Here is a 16,568-nt window from a genome sequence, read left to right as displayed (position 1 = left end):
TGCCTGGAAGGGGGTCTCTCTTTGAACTGCCTTTCCCACAGCCTCTTCCATTTTGTTCCTACTGGGATTTTTTTGGGAGTTTTTCCTTGTCTTCTTAGAGAGTCAAGGCTGGGGGGCTGTCAAGAGGCAGGGTCTGTTAAAGCCCATTGCGGCACTTCTTGTGTGATTTTGGGCTATACAAAAATAAATTGTATTATATTGTATTGTATTCAGGGCGGCACGGTGGCGCAGTGGTAGCGCTGCTGCCTCGCAGTTAGGAGACCCGGGTTCGCTTTCCGGGTCCTCCCTGCGTGGAGTTTGCATGTTCTCCCCGTGTCTGCGTGGGTTTCCTCCGGGCACTCCGGTTTCCTCCCACAATCCAAAGACATGCAGGTTAGGTGGATTGGCGATTCTAAATTGGCCCTAGTGTGTGCTTGGTGTGTGGGTGTGTTTGTGTGTGTCCTGCGGTGGGTTGGCACCCTGCCCAGGATTGGTTCCTGCCTTGTGCCCTGTGTTGGCTGGGATTGGCTCCAGCAGACCCCCGTGACCCTATTCGGATTCAGCGGGTTAGAAAATGGATGGATGGATGGATTGTATTCATTTTTACAACACCTCATTTGAATAAAATGAATTATTTTCTGAACCTAATGATGTTGTTGACCAAGAGTTAATGTTGTTAATAAAACAAACATTTAATAAAAACTCCATTTTGTCAAAATTCTGCTGTTTATTTTAGTGTTCAATGAGAAATGAATAAAACATCTTAATTTTGAAAGGGGGTGTACTTATTTATGATGAATGCTGTATGGTTGCCACTTGTCAGTGGGTTAACACTACTAGGTTAAAATGAGTTCATCAAGAACATTGAGACACAGTTGGAAGCTTGTTAAAGGGACATTTCGCACAAATATTAAGAAGTTTTTCTTCACAATGAGAACCATAGACACATGGAATGAGTGACCGGGTAGTACGGTAGCCAGTAGGACTTCAGGGACCTTCAAAGGTCATTATTTTAGAAGAGTTAAGTGGATAGGACTGGCAACCTTTATAGGACTGAATGGCCTGTTATCATCGAAATTGTTCTAATGTCCTAAAGTCACGGCCCCCTTGGTGCAAAACATAGACAAAAGAACCACTCTTTAGTACTAACTGCTCAAAATTTTAAAGGACAAACTAATCTTCAATCAATGAAAAGGGTCCCAAAAGCTGCTGTTGACCTCATCAGTAACATCAATGGCCAAAATTACGTTCTATTTTAGTGCTTATTCAGGGCACAACTGAAAAGGACTCCTACAAAGGGTGGGGAAGCCAGCTTAATATATTACTGGCACACATTTGTCTTCTGTTCCAGACATGTATAATGCACAGAGCCTTAGAAAAGCAAACAGAATTACAAAGAGTCTTCAGCCATCCTGCGCAGTCACATACAATGCTTTGAGAAGGTATTTATTCCCCTCCGTGCTTGTCCTATTTTGTTGCATTAAAATCTGGACCTTCATTTGGTTTTTATGCAATGGACTTATCAATATAGTTCAAATTGTTGAAGTTGAATGAAAATAAAACACCTTGTATACATACAGTCATGTGAAAAAGTTTGGCTGAGCTTTCAAAGTAGCAACTTCCTTTTAATATCTAACATGCCTTATGGAAACAGTCGTATTTCAGCAGTGACATTAAGTTTATTGGATTGACAGAAAATATGCAATATGCATCATAACAAAATTAGACAGAGGCATAAATGTGGGCACCCCAAGAGAGATATGACATCAATACTTAGTTGAGCCTCCTTTTGCTCCTTTGAGCCTCTAGACGCCTCCTATAGCCCTTGATGAGTGTCTGGATTCTGGATGGAGGTGTTTCTGACCATCCTTTATACAAAATCTCTCCAGTTCAGTTCAATTTGATGGCTACTAAGCATGGACAGCCTACTTTAAATCATCCCATAGATTTTCGATGATATTCAAGTCAGTGGACTATGAAGGCCATTCCAGAACATTGTACTTCTCCCTCTGCATGAATGCCTTTGTAGATTTCGAACTGTGTTTTGGGTCATTATCGCCTTGAGGGTTGGCGAGCGAAGCGAGCAGGGGGCAAAGCCCCCCCTAGTATATATATTGTCACAGATGTCTGGGGTTCTTACCTGGCCGGGATGCCTGGAGGGACCAGAAAAGGGACATTAATAGCATCCGGTTCACGAGGGGACAACCGCCCTGGTCTAGGAGAGGACCATGGGAAAGGAACACTGCCAGGGGGCGCCTCAAGCCTCATGGGACGCTGAGAACTGTCACTTCCGCCACACCAGGCAAGATGGCAGATGAACCTGCCAGGGATGCCCGGAATGCTTCCGGTGCAAAGGGCAGCACTTCCACCACAACAGGAAATGCTGCCGGAAGATCGCCATCAGCCATCTGGAGCACATCCAGGCGGGAATAAAAGGAGCTGCCTTCCGACAATCGAGGAGCTTGGGTCGGGAGTGGGAGCAGGACAAAGCTCCCAGGAGGAGAGTAGAGGCGGCTAGGGACTGAGAGATAAAGAAGTTCATTGTGGGGATTATTGCTGAGTGCTTTGTGTGGTGTTTGGGACTAAAATCTGTGTTTGATTATGGCAAATAAACGTGTGACTTTTATAAAGATGTGGTCTCCGGCTGGTGGTGTGCGGGCAAGTCTCACTATATATATATATATATATAAATAGTAATCCCTCGCTATATCGCTCTTCGACTTTTGCGGCTTCACTCCATCGCGGATTTTAAATGTAAGCACATCTAAATATATTTCACGGATTTTTCGCTGGTTTGCCACTTTCTGCGGACAATGGGTCTTTTAATTTATGGTACATGCTTCCTCAGTTTGTTTGCCCAGTTGATTTCATACAAGGGACGCTATTGGCGGATGGCTTAGAAGCAACCCAATCAGAGCATGTATTACATATTAACTAAAACTCCTCAATGCTATAAGATATGCTTCCTGCGCGGTGCTTGATTATTTGCTTGTCTCTGCCTCTCTCTGACATTCTCTGCGCCTGACGGAGGAGATGTGAGCAGAGGGGCTGTTTGCACAGAGGCTGTTTGCTTAGAAGATACTGACGCTCCTCTGAAAAATGCTGCTTTATTGCGGTGCTTTGGAATACTTAAAAGCACACGTATTGATTTTTTGATTGTTTGCTTCTCTTTGCGAGCGCTCACTCTCTCTGAAATTCTCTGCTCCTGAAGAGAAGAAGATATGTTTGCATTCTTTTAATTGTGAGAAAGACCTGTCATCTCTGTCTTGTCATGGAGCACAGTTTAAACGTTTGACTAAAGGGTGTTATTTCATGGCTAGAGGGCTCTAATAACGTTAACAGTGTGGGAGAGTTTATAAGGGTTTAAAATATATAAAAATAACCATACAAACATATGGTTTCTACTTCGTGGATTTTCATCTATCGCGGGGGGTTCTGGAACGCAACCCCCGCAATCGAGGAGGGATTACTGTATATAGATAGAGAGAGAGAGAGATTTTCAAGTTATTACTATCTGTTCAGTTACCTATTATTTATTTCTCTATTTACAGGTATACAACAGTTCTTTACCTGTCCTGTGTTTATGTATATATTGCACTGCGGTCCTGGGGAACAATATTTCATGACACTGTAAGCTGCAGTATGGTGTATGGACAGGTTGACAATAAAACCACTTGACACTTGACTTGAATTCAAACTTTGAGAAGCTGGTAGTTATTTCACATAAAGGAAGTCTCCGGATAAGGAAGACAGAAGCACCAAGGTAAGGGTGGGGTAGTGTAAGAAACGATCGGGAAAAGAAAGAAACGTTCGAGAGAAAGGAAAGGAGAGGACGGAGGTTACAGGGAGCGTGGAAGCAAGCGGTGCAGGAGAGAAACGGACAGCGGAGCGTATGTGGTGGCGCAGCGATCGAGCCGTGGGCAGCTGCGTAGAAGCTGGGTGTTAGCCGACACCCACGTGTTTGTGTTGATGTCGCTCCCGCTGAGCGAGCAGGTAGCGGGAGTGACTAAGGTGAAAGCGACGAGCCGCAGAAGGCCGCAGAAAGGCAGCGGAAGTCGGGAGGCTTGGAGTGGCAGTCCTTGGTGTGAGCGTCCTGGAGACCAAGGAGTCCAAGTCTCGAGGCTGGGATGAGAGCCAAACCGAAGCCAGGGATCGGGAGGTCTCCAGTCTTGCGTGTGTTTGAGGAGGGCAGCTGTAGAGGCGCCTTGCCTGCTGCGTGGCCCATACGGGATAAGCAGGTGAGACGCTAACAAAAGAACACCGGATTTGTTTGTTGCAGTACTACTCACCGATAAGGCGCTGGAGACTACTGATGTGTGGTGTGTGCATTAAGACATGCAAGTTGACTCTGTATACACAAATAAAAACCCTGCATGCAGTGAAGGGAAGACCATGAAAGTTCCACACTTGAAAAATCACCACCACCACAAAGACATTTAGAAAGACAAACATTAACATTGACTTACTGCTCCTGCATTTCTAGCAATCTCAATGCCAACATCCATGCATTCTTGCCAGGGATCAGCCATCTCTGTGTATTCTTTTCAAAGATCCTATAAGAAAGAGAATTTTTATTTATTTTTTTATTTTTTGTGCTTATAAAGTTCTTCCCAGATCAACTGGGGGAGAAACACACAATGGCTTAGTTCTTGCGGGACCCTCAAGGCTTCTGACATTTATCTTCAGCAACTGCTAATTTCAGTAACTATTGTGTAACAGAGCTGACAAAGTTTTACCAACCATAGATACCCAAAGTTCAAGCTGGCATTCCATCATGCAAATGAGCAGCTTCAGAGTTACCTGCAGGGGAGCCTATAAAGGTGGCAACCCTGCAAAGTCACAAAATGAATTCCATCTAACGCGTCCACGGTGAGCTGTCCTTTTAAGAATTGCAAGCTGCCTAAAAAGAAAAGAATCCATTTTGGCACTTGGCACCAGTGCTCCAATACCATAGATGTATACAACATCTATGGTATTGTAGCATATTGGCCTGCCTTCCCATGAGGCAAAAGCCAGAAGCACCGGGGAAGTCATAAGAAAAGGATGGAGAACTCAAGAAGCTTAATGGAGAAGGACAAACACCGGAAGTGAACTAGAAGACCAAAGAAGTTTGCAGAACTTAGTGAGATCCATAGGCAGAAACTACAGTAGACGAACACCTCTTCTGGAGCCTCTTGTGGTCAGGTGTTCAAAGGACTGGATGTAACCAGAATTGAAAAATAAATATCTATCATTGTGATTTTTGAGCTTTATTGTGTTAGCCTACAGTTGGGACAAAAGTTTTGAGAATCACACAAATACGAATTTTCACAACGTTTGCTGCCTCAGTTTTTACGATGACAATTTGCATCGACTCCAGAATGTTCTGAAGAGGGATCATATAAAATGCAATGAATTGCAAAGTCCCTCTTTGCCATGGAAAATTAAGTTAATCCCAAAAAATCCATTTCCACTGCTGTTGTGAAGAAGGCTTAAGGGCACCCAAGGAAGTCCAGCAAGTGCCAGGACCATCTCCTAACATTGATCCAGCTGTGGGCACCACCAGCTGGGCAGAGCTTGCTCAGGAATGGCAGCAGGCAGGTGTGAGTGAGGTGAAGACTTTTGGAGGATGGCCTGGTGGGCGTCAAGAAGGGCAGCAAAGAAGCCAAGAAAAACATCAGGGACAGACTGATATTCTGGGACTGGACTGCTGGGGTCATATCATCTTCTCTTATGTATCCCCTTTCCGATTGTTTGGGGCATCTGGAAAAAAGCAAAGGTGAGTGGCACTACCATCAGTCCTGTGTCATGCCAACAGTAAAGCATCCTGAGACCATTCATGTCACGTGGGGTTGCTTCTCTGCCAAGACAGTGGGCTCACTCACGATTTGGCCTAAGAACACAGCCATGAATAAAGAATGGGACCAAAACATAGATAGATAGATAGATAGATAGATAGATAGATAGATAGATAGATAGATAGATAGATAGATAGATAGATAGATAGATAGATAGATAGATAGATAGATAGATAGATAGATAGATAGATCTTTATTGTCATTGTCACTTTTACAAAGGAACAACGAAATTGAAGGTGCAGTCGACTCAGTTGTGAGGCATAAGTGTTAAAAAGACAGGAAGAGAGAAAATAATAACAAACCAAATAGTAATAAAAATACTTTACAAAACATACAAATTGCACTGGTTGACTTAAGGTCTCTATTGCACATTGGGAGAGAATGATATGGATTAAAACTGTTTTTAAGGCGGTTTCTCCTGGTTTTCATTGCTTTGTACACTCACCTAAAGGATTATTAGGACCACCATACTAATACGGTGTTTGACCCCCTTTCGCCCTCAGAACTGCCTTAATTCTACGTGGCATTGATTCAACAAGGTGCTGAAAGCATTCTTTAGAAATGTTGGCCCATATTGATAGGATAGCATCTTGCAGTTGATGGAGATTTGTGGGATGCACATCCAGGGCACGAAGCTCCCGTTCCACCACATCCCAAAGATGCTCTATTGGGTTGAGATCTGGTGACTGTGGGGGCCAATTTAGTACAGTGAACTCATTGTCATGTTCAAGAAACCAATTTGAAATGATTCGAGCTTTGTGACATGGTGCATTATCCTGCTGGAAGTAGCCATCAGAGGATGGGTACATGGTGGTCATGAAGGGATGGACATGGTCAGAAACAATGCTCAGGTAGCCCGTGGCATTTAAACGATGCCCAATTGGCACTAAGGGGCCTAAAGTGTGCCAAGAAAACATCCCCCACACCATTACACCACCACCACCAGCCTGCACAGTGGTAACAAGGCATGATGGATCCATGTTCTCATTCTGTTTACACCAAATTCTGACTCCACCATTTGAATGTCTCAACAGAAATCGAGACTCATCAGACCAGGCAACATTTTTCCAGTCTTCAACTGTCCAATTTTGGTGAGATCGTGCAAATTGTAGCCTCTTTTTCCTATTTGTAGTGGAGATGAGTGGTACCCGGTGGGGTCTTCTGCTGTTGTAGCCCATCCGCCTCAAGGTTGTGCGTGTTGTGGCTTCACAAATGCTTTGCTGCATACCTCAGTTGTAACGAGTGGTTATTTCAGTCAAAGTTTAAAATTTAAAACACTGCTGAAAACACATTACTTTAACATGGCCTTTTTATAACTTCACTTTAACATAATCCTGATACTCTGTATGTTCAATTCTTCATAATAACTATTCATGGTGGCTCTAAAATCCGTACTGACCCCTACTCTCTCTTCTGTTTCTTTTCCGGTTTCTTTGTGGTGGCGGCCTGCGCCACCACCACCTACTCAAAGCATCATGATGCTCCAACAATGATGGACTGAAAGCCAGAAGTCTACGTGACCATCATCATCAGGTCCTTCCATGAAAATATGATGATTTATGTTAGGTAGAATGCCCAGAGGGGACTGGGCGGTCTCTTGGTCTGGAACCCCTACAGATTTTATTTTTTCTCCAGCTTTTGGAGTTTTTTGTTTTTCTGTCCACCCTGGCCATCGGACCTTACTCTTATTCTATGTTAATTAATGTTGACTTATGTTTATTTTTTATTGTGTCTTCTATTTCTCTATTCATTTTGTAAAGCACTTTGAGCTACATTTTTTTGTATGAATATGTGCTATATAAATAAATGTTGATTGATTGATTGATTGAAAGTTGCTCTTCTATCAGCTTGAATCAGTCGGCCCATTCATTCTCCTCTGACCTCTAGCATCAACAAGGCATTTTCGCCCACAGGACTGCCGCATACTGGATGTTTTTCCCTTTTCACACCATTCTTTGTAAACCCTAGAAATGGTTGTGCGTGAAAATCCCAGTAACTGAGCAGATTGTGAAATACTCAGACCGGCCCGTCTGGCACCAACAACCATGCCACGCTCCAGAATTGCTTAAATCACCTTTCTTTCCCATTCTGACATTCAGTTTGGAGTTCAGGAGATTGTCTTGACCAGGACCACACCCCTAAATGCATTGAAGCAACTGCCATGTGATTGGTTGATTAGATAATTGCATTCATGAGAAATTGAACAGGTGCTCCTAATAATCCTTTAGGTGAGTGTATTTCTTGACCAATGGCAAAAGCTGTAAGAGGCAGAATCCTGTGAAATGTCTATTATTTTTTTGCGGCATTAGGAGGTTTAGATTTGTTCCAGAGTACGGAGGGTACAACCAATTGTTCTCTCCGCTGTCCTGACGACCCTGTGGAGTGGTCTCCTTTCTGAGGAAGTGCAGCTGCCGTCCCACACACACAGTCCGTACGTGAGCACACTCTCGATGGAACAGTGATAACAGGCAAGGAGCAGATTTTTGGGGAGATGTTTCTATCTGAGAATTCTCAGAAAATACAGTCTCTGCTGCGCCTTCTTCAGCAGCTCCTTGGTGTTGGAGCTCCATGTCAGGTCATCCTCCAGCTCAATGCCCAGAAACCTGAACACCGGGACCCTCTCCACACAGCCCGGTCGCCAATGATGAGTAGCTGGATGTCAGTTTTGTTTTTTCTAAAGTCAATAACAAGCCCCTTCGTTTTTGTGGGGTTTTTGAGGAGCAGGTTATTGACTGTGCACCACTCTGAGAGCCGCTCCACCTCGTCCCTGTATGCCAGCTCACCCTCCTTGCCCGAGGTGAGTCCGACCACCTTCATGTCATCCGCAAACTTTATGATCTTGTTGCTATGGTGAGTGGGGACACAGTCATATGTGTAGAGGGTGCAGAGGAGCGGGGCTGACAGCAGCTTCTCCCAACCATCCAAGAACAGTTTGGTGACCCACAATGCCTTTTCCAGCTTGACGGAGCACCAGGCCATAAGGCAAAAGTGAGAACTAAGTGGCACAGGGAACAAAATATAAACATTTGGGGTCCATGGGCAGGAAACTCCCCAGACCTTTAATCCCATTGAGAACCTGTGGTCAATCCACAAGAGGTGGGTGAACAAACAAAAACCCACCAATTCTGACAAACTCCAAGCATTGATTCTTCAAGAATGGCATGCTGCCATCAGTCAGGATTGGGCCCAGAACTTGATGGACAGACAGCATGCCAGAGCAAATTGCAGAGGTCTTGAAAAAGAAGGAAGGGCCAACACTGCAAATATGGACTCTTTGCATAAACTTCATGTCATTGCCAATAAAAGCCTTTGAAACTCATGAAAGGCTTGTGATTATACTTGAGTATGTACCGCTCCTCGAGCTGGCGCGATTATAATATGTGCTGTGTGGTCCCAGGCCGGGGCAGGAGCCCGGCCGGGACGCCCAGGAGGACCAGAGGAGGGCTTGTGCCTCCTCCAGACCGCGAGGGGGCGTCCGTCCTGGTTAGGTTGGGGGCCACGGGTACAGGGCTTGGAAGCCCAGCCCTGTAGGGACCCGTATGGGAATATCCCGTGTGGTCCCTGGCCAGGAGGACCACCAGGCGGCGCCCAGGTGCCTGAGGAACCCTGGAGCCCAGCACTTCCGCCACACCAGGAAGTCCTGGGGTAACAGGTCCCCAAGGCATTGGGGCGCCTCCTGGCGGTGACCACGGGCTCCTACAGGGTGGAGCTTCCATGCCCTGTACCCGTGGCCCCCAGAGCAACCCGGAAGGCAACCCTCACGTGATCCAGGGTGGGCACAGACCCACATCCAGTCCCTCATGACGTCCCGGCCGGGTCATGGCCCCTGGCATCCCTGACAGCTGCCATCCTAGAGTGTAATTCGGAGCGCAAGTGGCCAACACTACTTCCCTACTACACCACCCCAAGTACAGAAACACACCAGTAAAGGCAGAGTTGAGTTAAAAAAAATGATTATTATAAGAACTTACACACACTTTTGAATACACAGTGGGCGGTCGGAAAATCGAGAGTACACCTCATGAGAAGGATTCAGGAGTCGTAGTGGACTCTAAGTTATCGACTTCCTGATAGTGTTGAGAAGCCACTAAGAAGGCTAACAGCATGTCAGGTTATATAGCGCCTTGATGTGTGGAGTACAAGTCACAGGAGGTCCTGCTCAAGTCTTCATAACACACTGGTGAGGCCTCATCTGGAGTCCTGTGTGCAGTTTTGGTCTCCAGGCTACAAAAAGGACATAGCAGCACAAGAAAAGGTCCAGAGAAGAGCGACTTGGCTGATTCAGGGCTACTGGGGATGAGTTATGAGGAAAGATTAAAAGAGCTGAGCCTTTAGAGTTTAAGCAAAAGAAGATTAAGAGGTGATATAACTGAAGTGTTTAAAATTATGAAGGGAATTAGTACAGTGGGTCGAAACTTTGAATTTAAAATGAGTTCATCAAGAACACGGGGACACCGTTATAAACTTGTGAAGGGGAAATTTCACACAAACATTAGGAAGTTTTTCTTTACACAAACAACGACAGACACTTGGAATAAGCTACCAAGTCATGTGGTAGACAGTAAGACTTTAGGGACTTTCAAAACTCGTTTTTTTGGAAGAAATAAGTGGATAGGACTGGCGAGCTTTGTTGGGCTGAATGGCCTGTTCTCGTCTCGAGTGTTCTAATGTATTATAAAATAAAGAATTTTCATTTTTTCATTTTTCCATTGTTCCCTTTTTTCTTAAAGTTCATTCTTTAATTACTGTTATTGTCAATTTTCAGTATATAATGAGGTACTCTTACATTTCTCCTATACCAGTGGTTCTCAACCTGTGGGGTGGGACCCCTAGGGGGGCGCGAAGTAACAAAAAAGGGGGGTGCGAAGATGTGAAAACAAGAATCAAAAATATGAAAAAAACATCTGTTGAAACCAAAACAAATTAACTTAAACTACATTCTGATACCAGAAAAATCAATATAGAGTTAGATAAATGTCGATAAAAGTTAAGTAGGTATAATAAAATATGCATCTACATTTCAAAAAAAGTTTAGGGGGGGTGCGATTAAAACTGTTATGAAAACTCGGGTCACAAATACCTAAAGGGTGAGAAACGCTGTCCTATACTGTTTTCAGTTACTGGAATTGTTATTCTGTGGTAATCGTTTTGCTCTGAAACCACATTGTATCTTACTCGTATTATTGTATCAAAATTTTCAATTTGCTTTTTCTTCTTGTGGCTTTTTCTGTATATTAAAAATTCAGTTACTGTCAATGGGGACAGTCAAATCGCTCCTTATTTCGTTTTAATTGCACGTTCTGTTACTCCTTTTCCATGATGAATTATGTCATTCATTTATGGTCCATGTCTGGGTAACTTCTGATTGTTGCTCTTTTTCGTTTGAAAGAGTACTGTTTCACTTCAGTATATTTTTCAGTTTATCTGCATGTACATTAAGGCCCAGGGGTTGGCAAGCGAAGCCCCCCACTCATTGTATGTTTAAAACAATTCTATATCTAAGAGCTCTGCTTCTCTTAATTCAATAATTATATATCTTTCTTATTCAAGTGTGCATAATTTATTTATCTTTTGTAAACTATGTACGCATTATTATTATTATCCAAACTGAATGTGTTTTTCCTTGCATATAACTATTTCTGTAACATTTTCTAAGGCATTTTAAGCTCCATCCTTTGTATGAAAACGTTGCAATAGGAATAAATGTTGTTGTTAACTGGCAAGTGTTTTGCCAACTTCATTCCACCTACCTAAAAGTGTCAGTGGTTTAGCTAAATTCATAACATTTCTAGGGCATTTATCTACAGGTTAGTAGGCGACAGCAGAAAAAATCTCAAGTAATTCTAACCTGTCAGTCTTGGCGGGGGGCTATTTCACCTAGGATGACATCCTAAAATCCTGAGAAATAATATCACTTAACACTGAATGCTTTAACACATTTACTTGCTTAGTAGACACATTGATCCAAAGCGCCTTACAAAGGAGTTTGACGTAATCGAGTCACATCAGTCTAGGGACTGTTCTGAACAAGGGTTCAAACCACTACAACTAAAGCTAAAGCTAGCATAACAAAAAAAAGACCAATTAACAACATTCATTAACAATTTGACAGATATTCACAGAACTGTCAGCAGGGTTGTCAATCGCTTCTTAATTTAAAGACATTGAGGGTGTCAGCAGTTCGGATGTTGATGGGCAGGCAGCCTCGTCACCCCAACTAAGAGCTACACATGAAAAGAGTGTGGATTGACATCACGGGTCTCGTTTACTGGCAGACCTCACCAGTGCCTCCCTATAGGCAGGTTCTGACTCACTGACTATTCCGTAGGCAAGCATCAAGTTACACGTAAAATATAAATTTTGTGATCTTCCGATCGCTACTGCCTATCCTAATGGTATGAAAGGATCAATCAATAGTACCTACATACCTTACGAATGATTCGATAATAACCTTTTATTTGGATGACGTTAGCGCACTCGTGTATTTTGGCATGGTGTTTGCACTCGACAAGACACTTATTTAGAAATACCAATTGACCTTAACTCAGTGTTATTGGACAGCGGAATAAACCGGATAGAGACAACGTGTGACAGGAACAGCAAGGAGAAAAAGGCGACAGACAGAGAAAATAACTGTTACCCGATGACAAGCAGCGGCAGATCGACGTTCACACGCCAGCTTCACTCGATACTCGCCGGACTCACCCGAAGCAGCGGCCCCCCTGCGCCTCGTCAACCACACGAAAAGCGGGCGCTGTGTGCGCGCCTCGTCGTAAGCCCCGCCTACCTGCACGCGGAAAGCTGCGAATTGCTGGCGGCGGCGGCGCTCCGCGATAGATCGAGTAGTGAGAGGCGGACAGCGACACTCAGCGAACAGCAACGAGCCGGCACGGCCAGGCGGGGTGGAAGCGGGTCTTAGCGGACCAACAGGAAACACGTGACGTGGCAGGTGAGTTCCGGCATGGGGTGTGCAGTTCTTTGTCGGCGAAGTCCAGAGCCAAACAGGAATAGCATAGTGGCGCAGTGGTTGACGCTACTGCCTCACCACTACACAGGGGTGGTGTAGGGAATGGTCTTATTGGTCATAGGCACCGCCAATCAGTTTATTATATATGAAATTTTAAATTTGGTTTTATCTTACCTTCGGTTCCGAAGTCAAATCCCAATGCTTTACTGAATTTTCAATAAATCCATCCATCCATTTTCTAACCCGCTAAATCCAAATACAGGGTCACGGGGGTCCGCTGGAGCCAATCCCAGCCAACACAGGGCACAAGGCAGGAACCAATCCAGGGCAGGGTGCCAACCCACCGCAGGACACACACAAACACACCAAGCGCACACTAGGGCCAATTTAGAATCGCCAATCCACCTAACCTGCATGTCTTTGGATTGTGGGAGGAAACCGGAGGAGACACGGGAGAACATGCAAACTCCACGCAGGGAGGACCTGGGAAGCGAACCCGGGTCTCCTAACTGCGAGGCAGCAGCGCTACCACTGCGCCACCGTGCCGCCCTTTTCAATACATACATACATATATACATACATACATCCCGCTATATCCTAACTACAGGGTCACGGGGGGAGCCAATCCCAGCCAACACAGGGCGTAAGGCAGGAATTAAACTCCAAGCAGGGTACCAGCCAACCGCAGGGCACACACACACACACCAAGCACACACTAGGCACAATTTAGGATCGCCAATGCACATAATCTGCATATCTTTGGAGTGTGGGAGGAAACCGGAGCACCCGGAGGAAACCCACGCAGACACGGGGAGAACATGCAAATTCCACACAGGGAGGACCCGGGAAGTAAACCCGGGTCTCCTTACTGCGAGGCAGCAGCGCTACCCACTGCGCCACCGTGCCGACCACATACATACATACATAAGTAAAGTGAGAAGTCAAGCAAAATGACACCTTTTATTGACTTCTCACTACATCCATAATGGCTAACATGGCACAACACACTAGTACTACATATAAATAAGGTGGTCTTATGGCATATGTGTAACCTGATTGGTAGTAGACATTTAACAGAACCTGGAGCTACTTTAATTGAGTATTTTCGACGAACACCAACAGACAGTTTCTTATTTTGACAGATTATTTCTGGCATGGCAAAACAAATGGAACTATCATGGCTTTTCAAAAAGCCTCGTTTAACTCTATGGAATAAATATCTGGGATGCAGAACACACAATGTCTGTCCATCAAATTAACAGAAACACGGAAACAAGACAAGAAAAATTGTCATCTCTTTTGGAGGTGCTTGACAACTGCCTTGTGGACATTTTCCCTAATGTTTGACTTTGCATAAAACAAATGGTTGCTCACAGAGTCTTGAATGAGGCACATTACCTGCATTGTGAAGGAGCGTCAGTTACAGCACTACGGCCATGTGACACAATTCCCTGAGGGTGATCTGGATCACAGGATCCTCAATGCTGAGTGGCTGGACCAGGCCGAGGGGACGCCCACGTAACACCTGCCCACAGCAACAACAACAGCACCATTTATTTCTATAGCACGTTTTCATACAAATGATGTAGCTCAAAGTGCTTTACAGGATGAAGAAAGAGAAAAAAGACAAAATATAAAAATAAAATTAGGCAATACTAATTAACATAGAATAAAAGTAAGGTCCGATGGCCAGGGAGGACAGATTAAAAAAAACAGAAACTCCAGATAGATGGTCATTTCTGGGGTGGTGGGATTGGACCGCATGTCTGCTTGGGGGTTTTGCCAACCACCGGGACCCCGAGCTGTTTTGTCGTGTGGTGGGTGAGGCAACGTGCTATACTAGTGCTGCTCCCCATCCTGACCTGAGCTGTTAATGCTTTGTTGCGAGTAATGGTCACACCTCCAAGTACAGCTTGCAGAGTGGAGCGAGTTTTTTCATCCGTAAATCAGATCAAGACACGTTTGAGCTCATCAGTGTCATCAGCATTTAACTGCTATTAATGATATAAAAGCCCTCTCTGTAACAACAACAACATTTATTTCTATAGCACATTTTCATACAAACAGTAGCTCAAAGTGTTCTACATATTAAAGAATAGAAAAATGAAAGACACAATTATAAAACAAAATAAGTCAACATTAATTAACATCGAATAAGAGTAAGGTTCAATGGCCAGGGGGGACAGAAAAAACAAAAAAACTCCAGACGGCTGGAGACAAAATAAAATCTGTAGGGATTCCAGACCATGAGACCGCCCAGTCCCCTCTGTGATTGGCTGACAATGTGAAAATGCATTACGGTCCAAGTTAAGAGCTGCTTTTCATTTCATTCTGCTGCGAATACGCTGTCAGTTTAACAAGATGCAAATGAAATATTTCTGACAGGTGCGAGACTTCGTGGACATGATTATCGTTGATTTGACAGTACCACATTAGCCGCATTTCACTTTTCAACAGGAGAGACTAACAGTCTCTTGTGTTTATTGTAACTGCTTCAAATTAGGAAGCAAAGCCACTGCCAGAACACATGAGGTGATACTAGTCTGGAGGTGATAGCAGTCCTGGTTTCTTCTGGGAGCCTCTCTTGAACCAGGAGCAGTCCATAATGTACCCGAGGATGAGCTGGGCAAATGAGGACACACACATAATCAGCAAGGGGTTGGCGCAAATCTGCAAAGTGCTGTTATGGCAACCAAACAGACAAGCAGCATTCCAAAAGTGCAGTGCATCCTCAAATAGTCCATCAATAAATAATCCAATAAAACCAGGAGCCAAAAAGTGCAAATTAAAATATATTAATAAATAATTCCATTAAAAATAAGTCTAAAATCCCAGGCAGCTTCCTTCTATTAAAACAATCACAAGCCCCAATGACTCTTTCTAAACCCCTCAGTTTATCCCAGCACGAGGAGACGCCTGCCAATGGGTGCAGTCATCCACCTTCATTAAATCCACTAAATCCTGGGTTTGGGTTCCTACTGCCAGTCCATCAGCGTCCAAAGGACTCCCCGCTGAACCGCAGTCGCATTGTCCTCAGCCAGACCGTCGGCGTCAAGTGGGAGATGCCGTACTAGGGGGGCATTCCTTCTCCTCTGCTTTGCTGTAAGGAGCGCCCCTTCTCCTGCCCCACACGCTCCTTTCCTCGGGGTATACTATGACCACCTGGCTCCACACCATTCTGACTCTTTCTCCTTCCTTAACCTCCGCTCAGTTGTTTCTCTCTCTTTTTATTTTTGATCTCCCCTCTCTGCCCTGCAGGTACTGCCTGATTAGGTGCCGTCCACCTACTCCGAGGTGTGAATGAAGCACTTGACTGACCCGCTCGCATTGGCATGTGAACGCACAATCCGCCAAGCACCCCAATCAACCTCAGAGTGGCGCCTGCTCAGAGCCTACAAGCTCCAGGACTCGATTATTAATTTAAATCGCGCTTCACCACAGACCTCTTATTACAAGCATCTGGACGTGAAAATCAAACCCACAACACTGCTGTTGTTGGAGACGTAAGCTACAGTGAATTCAGAAAGCGTACACTTTATTGTGTTGTAGGTTGAATTTTAAGTGGATACAATTGCCCAGCAGTCTATACCCAGTATCCCATAATGACAAAGTGGAAACGTGCTTTCAGAAAGATTTGCAAATTTATAAAAACTAGGGGGCTTTGCCCACAGCTCGCTTCACTCGCCAACCCCCGGGCCTGCGCTAGCCGCTCACGTATGGGGAAGCGGATGTCCAATTTAAACAGATTGTTATTTTCATGGGAATTGTTACTTATGCATAATAGA

At 44.6% G+C, this 16,568-nt stretch overlaps 1 protein-coding gene across 4 annotated transcripts in view; it reads right to left on the bottom strand.

Moving 5' to 3' along the window:
* LOC120530137 (inositol monophosphatase 1-like) overlaps window positions 1-12,711 on the bottom strand; it is a 38,613-nt gene extending 25,902 nt beyond the window's left edge. For 2 of the 4 annotated variants that reach the window (XM_039754332.1, XM_039754335.1), the window contains exons 1-2: window positions 12,457-12,594; window positions 4,446-4,532 (exon numbers count right to left, since the gene is read on the bottom strand). In XM_039754332.1, the coding sequence (XP_039610266.1) occupies window positions 4,446-4,508 (63 nt within the window). In that variant the 5' untranslated portion in view covers window positions 4,509-4,532; window positions 12,457-12,594. The other 2 variants (XM_039754333.1, XM_039754334.1) reach the window with 2 other exon arrangements.
* Window positions 12,712-16,568: the final 3,857 nt, after the last annotated feature.

The sequence above is a fragment of the Polypterus senegalus genome, chromosome 5 (assembly GCF_016835505.1).
Source record: "Polypterus senegalus isolate Bchr_013 chromosome 5, ASM1683550v1, whole genome shotgun sequence".
In the NCBI taxonomy this organism is placed as follows: domain Eukaryota; kingdom Metazoa; phylum Chordata; class Cladistia; order Polypteriformes; family Polypteridae; genus Polypterus; species Polypterus senegalus.
The sequence above is the reverse complement of the archived record's forward strand: the minus strand, read 5'-3'. Positions and strand labels throughout refer to the sequence as shown.